Below are 13187 nucleotides of genomic sequence, written 5' to 3' on the forward strand. Positions count from 1 at the left end.
TTTTATTGTTGTTGGGTTTTGTTTGTTTGTTTTTTAATTTTAAACATTGAACCATTCCTAATAAATGGTTCTGTCTTCTTTCCAAATTTTCAAGAGTAATAAAAATCTCAGTATTCTTGTTAGATTGTATAGCTGGAACAGAACACTTTTCAATTTCTGTCTCTGACTTGACTTGCGCTCTTTCTAATGAAAAGCTTCTGTAAGAAAGTTTTCTGTCTGTTTTGCTCTGTGTTTGTTGTGGCATTAACTGTACGTGGGTTTCTGTTTCATTTCTTTTCAATTGAACAATATTTGATTCACCCAGAATCCTGCAAAGTAATCCAGGCTGTCTTGTTTCACTTTACTTGAAGAGTTGCTCTTGTGAAATGCTTTGGTCCGCATCCTCTCTAAGCATTTAAGCTATGTAATTCTATATAGATATATATAAATATATAAGAATAGTCCCACTGACATGTGGAACTATTGCATGCCTGAATTGGAGCGCACATGTGTTTTCAGGTGTGAATTTTGTATATGTGATTTAAACCAGGATTTAAACGTAGCCAAGTTTTGGTTTTTTTGGTGGTTTTTGTTGTTGCTTTTATTAGGAGATTTCATCCTGTTGTCAGATTATACTAACTCTGTTTGGCCATGTTTAAACTACAGTGAACTCAGATGCAAGAGTTCAAGTTTACAGCTGGCCAGTGCAATAGCTGGTACTAACACAATGTTCAAAATTATTTTGAGCTTTTTTTACAAACCAATTTATATAAACTCCTAAGGGAGTACTACAAATATGAAAAGGGTTGCTGAAGACATCTAATATAAAACTTGTTGCAAGCCAATGTTCTGTCATATGTGAACTGTCCATATGTGCGTCTCTAAAGTTGCTTCATTCGTTTGCCTATGCACACTGTATAGTGTATTCAAAGCATTGCAGCTGTTTTATCTCATCAATCTGTTACACAGTAATTAGTTTCCTTTTCTGTTTTCCTGGGTGTGTAGCTTGATGCTGAACCTTGGATAAAGGAAAGGGACTATATGATTCTGGTATTCTTTCTTATGCTTCTTGCATAATCTATTGTTGAATCAAATAAAGTGAGATGGGTGCATCCATGTAAATAAGAATTTTCTAGTCCTTAAGAATCTGAAAATGAGACCTTTCATTACGAGAACCTGGAGGGTCAGTAGTAACTATGAATTGAACATTTTTGGGTGGGTAGCGTCTGACAAGCATAGCTATTTCTGAAAATGAAGATCAAAGAGCTATTAAAATTTAATGTATGTTATGCAGAATGTGTAAGCCTCTAGCTATATTTTCTACTCTCCTTCTTTTCATATGTATAATTTATAATTTATTTTCTGTAGCATAGCACTGTTTCTGCTCCATGCATTCTGTGAAAAATAACTCTTAATTGACTTTAATCCTCAGTTTTAGAATAGATTGCTTGTCATCTTATTATTCTTTATTTTTAATGCCAAGATGCTTTTGTGACTTGCTATAGTTGACCTCGCATAGTAATTTTTTCTGTGCTACGTAGAATACTGCAGCAGTACTTAACTGGTCAGCACATGAGTCTTCACTGTTGTGTTTTTCTTGTATCAGATTTACACTGAACACAACTCTCTGCTTACTTCAGATCTATTCTCTGTGATACTTGCCTGACTCATTTCTACTGCACTTTCCTTTGAACAAAAGAAATGTATTGGAAATATAGTGTTGATGTTTAAAGAGAATAATGACAGATTTTAGCTGCAGCTTGTGAGAAAGGGTAGTTAAGTATTTGGAGAGTTTTGGTTGGTTGGTACGGGGAGGGTTATGTTTAAACGTACTACTAATTGCATTTTTAGGTAATGTTAGATATGTCAGTAAAGCAAATATCAAGTATAAGAACTTGCTAATATCTAGCCCTATATCAGTGGTTATAAGGAGAGGTCATACTCTGTAATGGTATATCCTAAGACATGTAGTAACTGTTGCGTGTATCGAATTACTGAATTCTGCTGTTCATCTGTAAAGATTAAGCCTGTATCTGTCCATTAAGTTGGGTCAGTTTTGATTTATTTAATAACTTGTCAAAGTTCAGTGGTGAGATTTCATGGTTATCCTGTATCTTCTTCTAAAACCATATGGTGGTTCTGTCATTTGACCTCATCTGAGCACAAAGAAATGCATTTTTGAGTAATAATGGATTTATTCTTGTGCTGGAATTTCTTTTTAACTGGAAGGAGGATTATAATCCAATAATGGACACTTATTTGGGCTATGTATTCTCAATAAGTAAAGAAGTGCTTTTCTTCTTTTAGTTCTTATTTGTTGGAAGATTGGTTGATACCTTTCTGACCAATATTTTTGGGGAGGAGGGGTAAAAAGAAGTCAGTTTGTTTTGTTTGTATATAGATTGAATCTAACTTAATGGACAGCATGTTGAAAGTTTTTACTTGAACAGAGTTTTTAATCCTTTTACTAAAAAACTTCCTGAAACTTTCTTTTCATCTGCTTAGGCATTGGAGAGAAGTATTCAACATGGGAGCCAACCAAACGAGAGTTAGAATTGCTACGACACAACCCCAAGCGGAGAAAAATAACCACAAACTGCACCATAGGTAAGTTCTGGAAATCCTTTCCAAAGCAGATTCTCAGCCACTTGTATGTTCAAAATTCTGTGGTGTTTTTCCATAAATATTTTTACCCTGAGGTAACTGTAGTGGATTTCCTTAACCATTAGGATAACAAAATAAGTTTATTTTGCACTACCTTTTTCTCACTGTAGAAGCATATCTGCTCTGTCACTTCAGGTACTGATGATGATTCATCTGTGTAACAGCTACAAAACACAACTTTTTTTTTTTTGACAATATGCATTTAAAGACTTCAGCAGAAATCAATGATGTTATCTCAACTCAGTCTTCATCAGAGATCCCATGCAGGTGTATGAAGGGAAATCCTGTAGTTCAGATGTATCCTTAACTACAGCAGTCTATTGGTAAACCTGTTTTTAGCAGCCAGAATAAGCACAATGATGTCTTTCTGCTTCATGTTCTAAACTCTAAATGGGGTCTCTTCAATTTCATACGACTCTGAAAAGATGTAATTGTTCTCCAGTGTGTGTCAAATAGCAGTTTTGAAATGCGTATCAAATGTTTAATGTTTAGAGTTCAGTAGTCTAGAGCAAAGAACTCTCTGAAATGCCGGCATATCTACTTACAGCTGGAGAGTATTTGGTTAAGTGTGGTGAAAATGAACAGCGTTTTCCAGGGTGGCTTTTTTTTGCTGTCTATAGGTTGGAGGAGTAGGGGGTTAAAACCAGCTTCCTGACAAGCTCTAATGAAGATTATTGGGCATTTTCCTATACTGTTAAGTGCACAGTAACATTTTAACAGTGAAGGTACAAGGTTGGAGATGTAGCTATAGACATTGGAAGTAGGAAACGGTTTAGAAAGGTTTTTTTTTTTCCTAATTTTTAAGCTGCTTACTGTTTTATGAGAACATATCATGCTTTCAGCACATTTGCTTTTGTCAAAATACACTCAACATAATTGCTAAAACTTTCTAATGTCATGTTTTTAATACAGTAAGTCATATTTAATCCAAAATATGTGTATATTGATTTGGAAAAGTGGACTGAGAAGCAGAGAGTGAATTGTAATAAGTCAAAAATGCATGTAGAATGGTAATTCTGAAGAAGGGACCTATGCATTTGCAATAGTGGAACAGGAAAGACAGTTGGAAAAACATCTGGACTTTCAAGCAGCCTGGGAAAAAATAACTAGGCAAAGATTGCTTGCATCATGTTCACACTGGGATTTTGTGTTTTATGAAACTCCAGTATATTTTGTAAAGACTGTTACAGATGACTTAAGATAATAGAACTGTGCAGGGCAAAAAAAAAGTTTGATAGAATTCTGAAGGTGAATGTGACCTTTCTGAAAAATTGAAGCACATTTCTGTGTTTCTCTTTCCAATTTGAAGGAGTGCTATGCCTACTCTTAAAGGATTTTAAATTTCTCAGTCTGTTTCAAAAGGACATGTCTGGTTGCATGAAATCTCATACAACGCTGCATGGGCGGGGGAGCACTCATGAAACACAGGGGATAAGGGAAATGACTGATCTCTTTACTTCTGCAGGCATGCTTTTAATAATTTCTCCTACTGAGCCCTGGAGCTGTCTATGTGCTGAGATTTAGAAAGAGAAAAAAAATCAAAGCACCCAGGAGACATAATGCAGTTTTGGGCTACAGTTAAAAGCAAAAGACTAGCTTTCTTTCACAAAAAAATACATTGGGGGTTTAGCTGAAGGAAGAAAAGACCTGCCATTGTCCTTGAGCCTTTTCTCTCCATCTAACCTGCTACTAAATATATATCTGCTTCAGAGTCTTTTTCCCTTCGCTTTCCTCACATTGACTTGTCTGTTTGCAGTTTCAGATCAGTGAAGAGCCTATATGCAGACTGAAATGCTGCAATTATCTGGACATTCCCATTTCTCTCTTTTTCTAATACTCAATTCTTTTGACATCAAGTTTTTATCAATCCCATAGCAGATATTAGTGAATCCAGTTTATCTTCTGAGGTAGGTAAATGGCTCAGAGAATAGGCATAATGTCCAGTTTTATTCGTTCTGAAAATGAAGATTATGTTGATAACCATCTATAAGCATTGCACACCTGTTGATCAGTTCTGTTTACAAAAGAGTCTGTTAAAGCATAACCAACTGCCTTTTATGTATAAAATGCTCTTTGCAAAGCTATTTTAAGAGGAATGCCAGGGGTGTTTGCTGCTTTCTGTCTTGCCTCCAGAGATACGCTGATGTCAGTTGGGAGACAGCATGTTTAACTGCTCTGCGATGACCTTCTGAAAGGGTTATTGTGCCAGTGCCCATTTCAGCATTTGTGTAAGACAAGTGTATTAGTATTATAACTAAAGTAAGCGGGACAGTACTCTGAAACCTGGACAGGCATGGCCTTGAAAGGATATACTTAACTTGTATGTGAAGGCTTGCATATGATTTTTAGCCCTAATAATAAAATACATTAAAATTGATGTTATTCGTATCTAGAACACACTTAAGTGGTAAAATATGTTTTGTTGTTGTTTCCTGTTACACTTACATTATTTACATGACACTCATTTAGGTGAATGCTTTACTCTATGGGAGAACCCTCTTCGTACATAAAGGGATTTTTTTCTTTTAATTCGAGATTTGTGGCAATCTCATGATGCTTCTTAAACAGCTGGATGTATCTACTACTTTTTTCTGAGCTGTTTGAACTTTTATACAGCTGCAGGATCCTTTGTCTTTCATTGGCACCATAAATTAAATCTGAAGAACACTCAGTCATGAAATGAATATGTTATAATGGAGGATTGAACTGGTAGTTCATTAGAGGAAATACTGTGCAAAACTCTTAGCTTTTGATTTAGCAAAATGAAATAATGTTTCCACTTGTGCGACGATTTGAAACCCATTGAAGAAGGAACTTCTTGTTCACATCCTCAAAAAAAAAAAAAAAAACAACAAACCTACACAAACAAACCAAATCAAACCAAACAAACCCCGGAACCTTTTTTGCTTAGTTCTCTTTTAAAATGGTGTGTGTTTCCATCTTACAGATATTTTTCCAGCTAGTAAGAAGATAGAGTAGGTAACTTTGCTTGAATCACTATTTTGCCATTGAGCAAATTGGTCTTCAAATAAAAACTCATGTCGGGCACTGCTACAGGCTATAGAAACTGTGTCGATTCCTGCCTTTTGGGATATAAACAGAGGGCTGTTCCCAATGTTGCACATCTTTACAGTGACTTGGAACACACCGTTAACCAAGTGGAAACATTGAGTGATCTACAAGCAAGAAGCCGTGATGAAAAATCCTCACATAGTGTGGATTTTATGTGGAGTGTTTCATGTTCTGATGTCCTAGCAGACTTGAAATGTTCATGGAGTTTCTGTATCTCAAGCCATTCAAGAAGAGTGTATAGTCTACTCAGACTATAAACATATGCTCTTTGATAGCAGTATCAGCTCAAGGCATTCTCAGACTTTGTGTGCCCCAGATGCTATAGCACGCTGCCTTTTTTATTGTGCTGGCACAGTTGTTTTCAGGTGAACTGGATCAGGCTGAAGGGATGGCATATTGCAGGGAATGCAGAGGGTGAGTGGAAAGTAGAAATTTTGTAAGTTATTGTATGTTGTTCTCAACAGTAGTACTGAATCATGGCCTAAGTTATTCAATTCATAGAATATTTCTATTCATAGAAATGCTTATCTTGATTTTGTGTTGAAGCTGGTGTTCCAAGCATACTAAAACCGTATATGGAAAATTAGATAAGACTTAACAATTACTAAATTAGATTCTAACAACATAAAAGGAATATCTAATTTTTCAGCCGCTTCTTGTCTGTGAAGAGGCTGCCCTCAGCAAGTGAGGGTAATGACCAAGCTCCAAGTTCACAAGCAGATTTTTTTATTACGGGGTTCTGCTAGAAGTGAAAGTGATGCAGTATCTTTCAGGAATTATTTTCCAAAGCTTGTCTTGTTCTGCTATCATTAATACTCCCAGCAGATCAGTTCTCCTGGGTACATGAAGTATTAGCTTGGGATCAGCTGGTCTCTGATTAGCATATGAAGTGACTTTGTGGCTAAAGATTGGTATATTAATAATAGGAAGAATTAGACTCCCAAGGCACATGGATAATTAGCAGGAGCCACCTGGGATTCCCATTTGTAGTGTTGCAAAAAGGCAGAGGGGATGGCCTTTATAGGAGACTGAGCAAATCCTTCTCAGAAAGAATGATGAGGTGTGGGGGAGGTGGCAAAAAGAATAGCTATATGGGAGTAGCAGGTGGTTTTTGCAGCTGTGCAACGCTGAGCAGTGTGATGTGATGAAGAGCAGCATGAGTGGACTAAATATTGCAGCAGAGCTCCCATGTAAAGGTGGCAAGGGAAGAGGAACAGTGGCCTGGAAAATATTTCTGGTTCTCTAGACAAGTTACCAGGAGCATTTCCACTTCTGCAGAAGTAGCGGTAACTTGAAGGTATTGAAGACTACATTAGTACTTGGAAGTTTTTTTGTGAATGTACCGGCTTTCTGGTGTACTTTTTCTAGTTGAATGCTACTTAAGGTAGCTCAAATGGAAAAGTAGAATGAAAAGCATGGTTTGGTACAGCACCAAATTTTTAGCTGTAACTTAAATTTAAAAGTTACTGATTTGTAAGGAGTAATACTTCTATATTTGAAATCATGACCACACAAAGTGCATTTTGAATAGAAGTCTCTTTGATTCTTACATTTTTTTTAGACTGCTGTGTGGCGAAGGAAAGGAAAACCACCTTTAAGACTACTCAGGTGAATGTTTCCTCTGTGACTATTTTTTTCATCTAACTTCGTAATTAGAATGGTTAGCTGGTTGGAAAATTGTTTTCTAAAAGGTTGGATTAGTAAAATCAAAAAATGCTACCCTTCTATCAGGGAGATCCTTCTGTTCCTGTTTTACCTTGTCATGAGCGCTGACCATTGGACTGAGTTGTATAATGTTTTTCCTAGGTCTAAAATTGATAAACCTGATAGTAAAAACAAATAATAAAAAAAAACAACCTTTCCTCTCAAAGCTCCCAGGGAATTTTAAGAAAAATTAGAGGGGCGTGAATCTTTTTTAAGAATTCTAAAACATAAGATGTGATGTACTTGCTGAGGTTTGTAGAGATTTGCTTTCAGAAAGTCTTGCTAGACTTCTGAAATGTACCTCTTTAGCAATATAAAATATAAAGCTTTCCTCTGCAAAAGACATTTGAAAAGAAATTCCAAATTTGACATTTCAGTAGCCTTTTTGTGTATTGATTGTCAGCTGAGAGCATGTCACCTAGTTTTCCAAAGCTAGTGCCAGAAAGCAATTTGCATCACTGCTGTAATGCCACTTTGTATGGTTTATCTTCACAGCAGTCATTGATTAAGTTATCTATGATTTAATTGTTCCTGGGTAAGCTTAGGGATGACCGCGTTATCACGGAAGTCCCTGCAGTGTTTACCTGCTTAGAGTGAGCGAACTTTTGTTATAGAAACTTCTGTTATAGAAAAATAAGTCACCTTTACCTTCTCATTTGAAGAGTTTACTAATTAACAGTGGTTCTTCAGAATGCTTGCTTTATCCCAGGCTAGCTTCACTGAGGAACGAGGAGCTTTTTCTGCTCTTACTATCTCAATATTTGATTGAATTTTAGGCCCTCTCAAAAAGAACATAAACTGATGTCTTTCAGTATATGAATTGCCCTGTTTGTTTTTATTTCATGTCATGGTTTTGGAGGGGCATACTCTTTAATGAACATTAAGAGAACCAAACTCTAAAAAGCATTACTGATGAAAGGAATAAGACTTTCTTATCTTTCCCTCTCCCCTCCCTCCATGGTGATGCTATGCTTTAAGCAAAAGAATTAGTAGTATACTTCTAATACCTGCTAGGGATGAAGACATACGCTACAATTGAGGTAGATGGCTTTCTTCCATCAGGGGACAATCCTTTTTTTTTTTTTTTTTTTTTCTCGTCACCCTTGCGTACGCTTCCCCCTAATTCCAGCCACATGGTCCCACCCTCTCCTGGGCATTCACTCGTGTGCTGTCAAGCTGGTTGCAGAGTCTGTTCAGTTCATTAACCTGGCAGAAAATGTTGTGCTTTCTGTTGGTGGTGGTTTTGCAAGAGCAGCGTTCTCCTGTGTGACCACGCTCAAGAGCTTGACAAAGGTTCCGACACACACACAAAGCTGGCGTGAGGGGGGACGGCACAGGAACGGGATGCGTGGCTGGGAGTAAGGGGTGCTGTCCTTTTGCTGACAGCAGGCCACGCTGCATCCGAGCTGTAGTCCCATTTGTATACAGCAAAGCCAGCAAAGATTTACTACTCTTGGATTGTCATCTTAGTAAGGCTTGAAGTTAGAGTAAGCCAGGAAGCCAATTTTAAACAGAAAACAAACTTTTCAGGCTTTTTAGGATCCCATGTGAAGAAGATAAATTCTTTGAGAAGTTGGCATCGGTGATAATGTGGCCTATATTGTTGCATATTTAGCTTAATATTTTTTAACATAAATATTACATAATTATGTTAATTTCTTCTTGTCTTCTAAGATTCTAAAATCAGTCAGTTATCTTGTATTTATCAATTTACTTCTTTTTTAAAATCAATCAGTAGTAAGGCTGAAATCTAAATTACCTTTTTGGATTATGCCATTTAATCTTCCTGCTGTAGACTATATGGATAACCTCAAAGTTTATGGCTCTTCTTTGTCAGCTTTTATTCACAGTCCCCCTCCCCAAGAGAAAAAAAAGGCTCTTTGGAAGTAACTAGTACAAAATGTTTACCTATCTTTTGCTTGATGATTGAAGAATAGTTGAAACTTGCAGGGCATGTTTTTCAGCTTTTAAAGATTAATGAAAGAAGGATACCGATTCCTTTTACAAAGAACTTTTTTCCCCAAGGGTTTAGTCCTGCTTTCAAGTTGAAATACTGTAACAAGTTGAAGTATAAACCAGTTAACATCTTTTCTCCAGGAAGTATCAGGCAACAGTAGTGGGATAGCTTGGAAAATAAAACTATGTATTCAAGGAAGTTGTGACTAGTTTGGGGCCCTTGTTAGGCCTCCCAGTATTTTTTGGTTGATCTTCTTGCAGTAGCGTATGGATCGTTGAAGAAGCCGCCAGACCTAACTTCTGTAGATAGGAGTATTCTTAGCAGCTCTTAGAAATACAATACTTTGAGATTAGTTTTTGCAATATCCGTGTACAGAATAAATCCCATGCCTTTGCTTTGTTTTCAGTAAAAATTAACAAAATGTCAAAAACAATTTTGAGGAGAAGTTACCTTGAAGCTTGAGCTTGGTGGTAGGTTGGCATTGGAAACGGCTTTTGCAGTGATGTGCTAAATGTGTTCTGTAGGAGCTTCTTAGGCTCAGGGGTCTGCTTGAAGGTTTCAATATGCGTGGCTTTATGTGAGAGCAGTTTAGTTTCAAACAGAATAGCTAGCTCAGTAGAACCTTTGGGTATATTTTGCTGTCTGAGGAGTAGTGGGTTTTCATACAGGTTTTAGAATTCTTAAAAAAACAAAACAAAACAAACCACATAAATTGTGAATGGTTTGACTTTTTTCCTTCCCTGTGAAGCTTGGTTTGCATGTTTTATTAGTGGGGAAATAAGAGCAGAGAGACATACCAACGTATAGGCATGTGCATGGCCGCAATAACATAAAATATTGCAGATGAAGAAATGTTGACATAAGCATAAAATTTTGTAAAGCTGGAATTCTGATCTCCAGGGATATTTACCTCAAATACAACCCCTGCAGACAGTACAAAGTCAAAACTACTTGTATGTGAATAAACAGATTGCAGTTGGGTTTGAATTTTTCTGTTATCCTATCTTGGAAAATTGCCATTCATATTACTTGCATAGAAAATACTTTAATTCTGTAACTCTAGGTGGCTCTTGGGGATTTGAGACAAAGGAAGACACACTGTGTGTGCACAATGTGAAATTCCTTAGAAGACAGGGTTCTTAATCCAGGGCTTGGATCATGTTCCAAACCTCTAACTCAAACCTGATTTTCCTCCTCTGGACTTTTTTAAAGTGGATCCATGGTTGTTACTGATCCATACACATCATGTTTAGTTTACAGACAGCGTTTCAATTTGACTTTTCTAAAATTGTGTTCTGTGCTTCTTCAGGTGAAACTTCATCGTTTGGATCTAGCTAGGCAGCAGCACAAAAAAAAGCCTTTTTTTTTCCCCCTCCTAGATGCTGATTCAACTTTCAAGTGTAAAATATTTGCTGACTCAATTATTTGTCTTACCTGTCTCTCTCTAATGGTAGTTAATTTTTTTTTTTCCAGTGCTGTGCTTTCTTCACTAAGTCATTATATAACTTCAATATGCAGTCAAAACACTAGGCTTTTAACATGAAAAATGCAGTAAATGTTAGTCACTTGTCATCATCTGCTTGAACAGGTTTTTATGGGAATGGGAGGTTTCTTATCAAGAAAAACCCAACAGCAATATATAGCCAGAATTTGATTCTGGCCCTCTGAGCAAGATACCTTTATTTAGATAAAGTATTTTTTGTTTGTTTGTTTAAAGAAATGCCCTGATAAATTTTCTTTAAAGTAGTGTTTGTCTGGCTTAAAAAATAAAATTTCAAAACAGTGGATGCTTACAGAAAAACAGATGTGCTAAAAGTGCTTGGCTTTCTGTGTGTGTCAGAACAACCAGCAGGCCTTACCCTTCTTTGACAGCAAACCCTGAGGTCAGCAGATAGGTCACCCATTTTCTTGACCACACTATGCCAAGCTACAGACTGTTGCTTTTTTTTTGTCAATATCATGCAGTGATCCTCTAAACCAAAGCCTTTCTTGAAATGAAGGGTATATTTTTGCTGTACAGTGGTGCAGTGAATGCAAAGATACTTTCATAATCTCTAAATCAAGAGCCAGATAAAGGAAGTTCAGAATTAACCCATGCAGCTACACTGATGACAGTCTTAATGTGTGCCTCTCGTCTTGTCAGGGGCAGAGACGCACCCTTAGCATGAGAAGGTTCTTTTTCTTACTATTTAAAAAAAAAAAACAAACAACCGAACAACCCAAACCAAAGAAGCAAACTTTGATTTACCACTGTATTTTAACCTGATTAACTCTGTGCCATTACAGAGAGCATGGCATTTTCAACAAGGCCAGTAATCTGCATCTCAGTTTTGTTCTTTTGTGGATCGCTTTTGGATTATATTTACTATGACCTTCCATTCTGCTCTTTCATATCTGCTTCTAGAGTTGGGCTTTGTGTGGACAGAAGGTAGAAACAGTATATACTGAAACGAGGAATATGCATAAACAGCATGTGGCATGGTTTGTGTGTTGTGGATTGTTGGAATAGCTCTGTGCCAATTCATCAACAATAATTTGTGCATATTAATATATTTGGATGCATTTAATTTCATTGGCAGTTAGCCTACTCCTTAAGTTATTAATTTGTGAAATCTGTTTTAAGGAAGGGTAAAAACTTGTAGGCAGCATATGGTGTGATATTGGGGGGAAAGGACGGCTGTGGGTGTGAATTTTATTTTGTCAGTTTAGTGGGAGTACCTCTTGTTCTTTAAAGATGCCATCTGCACAGGATTCTCACTGTAAGTCTTATGCTTCTGTGCAGATCATGCAAGATCTCACTAAGCTTTTAAGTTTGGCTGCTTTGGGGGAGGGCAAAGAATATTTTATTCTGTGCCACCTTTTGAAGTATTTTTTTTTTTATAAAGGCTTTATTTCTTTGCCATCAAGTTGCTGTATAAAAATACCTTGAAGGGTCTACAACTTAACTAGCTTTTAAAGGCTAGTTGTCATAATACTCTGTATCAATCATTCAGTCATTTTGACAAACACAGTTCCTGTTCTTTGCCTACTACTGTTCTTTTTTGACATTGGCTGTCTTCTATCTGTTCTCCCTGACCTTCCTGCGATTATCAGATTAATAATTATTATCATGCTCTTGTTCATAGGACTTTAATGTCTTGAACCTTGCTTTGTAGGGTGAGACAAGGCAGCTCCTATTTTGGTGATGTGGTTGCTTTAGGAGCTTCTCCATACCTTTATTCAACTTTAAATTCATTCAGCTCTCTATATCTGAGCGTACGACGAGCACCACAGTTGTAAGGGGTCTGGTTTCATTGTTAAACTAAGGCATTTTGTGCAGCACGTATACCTATATGCGGCATTTCATGTCGTGTTTTCTGCTGTGCAGAGATAGGTGCCTTTTTGTTTCTCTAGCTCTAGATGTGACTTGTGCTTGGAGTGCATCATGTTTCTCCTCCAGCAGATTGATCTTCAGGTGTTACAGGGATCAGATAAACAAATATATTACTAAGTATCAAAGTACTGTGTGATTATTTCCAGTGCCGTATATGAAAGATGTCTTCTTCTATTGCGTGTTCTGGAAATTTAAGATCCAGATTGTATATATGCATTCCCCAATGTGTTCACTCACTGCTAAGATCCTGACAGAGATTGGATCAGGTTGAAGCACAACAGACAAAATTTGTTCAGTAGGTCTGGATATGCCAAGACAGGAATTCAGGGAAGTTTGGTAAAGTTCTTCTGCAGAACTTAATGTCTTTTTCAGTCTTACTCATTTCAGCTGAGAGAATCAAATAGAGATGATTCCCTTGGATGATTACATGCTGTATAG

The 13187-nt window shown here is 36.9% G+C and overlaps 1 protein-coding gene across 4 annotated transcripts in view; it reads left to right on the plus strand.

The window, feature by feature from the left end:
• Window positions 1-13187, plus strand: part of USP22 (ubiquitin specific peptidase 22) — a 111949-nt gene that overhangs the window by 57151 nt on the left and 41611 nt on the right. For all 4 annotated transcript variants that reach the window (XM_087731689.1, XM_087731688.1, XM_087731690.1 and 1 more), the window contains one exon: window positions 2485-2586. In XM_087731689.1, the coding sequence (XP_087587815.1) occupies window positions 2485-2586 (102 nt within the window). The remainder of the gene's footprint in view (window positions 1-2484; window positions 2587-13187) is intronic.

The sequence above is a fragment of the Nipponia nippon genome, unplaced genomic scaffold (genome assembly GCF_047370975.1).
Source record: "Nipponia nippon isolate SJK-2023a ecotype South Korea unplaced genomic scaffold, ASM4737097v1 scaffold_5, whole genome shotgun sequence".
Lineage (NCBI taxonomy): Eukaryota > Metazoa > Chordata > Aves > Pelecaniformes > Threskiornithidae > Nipponia > Nipponia nippon.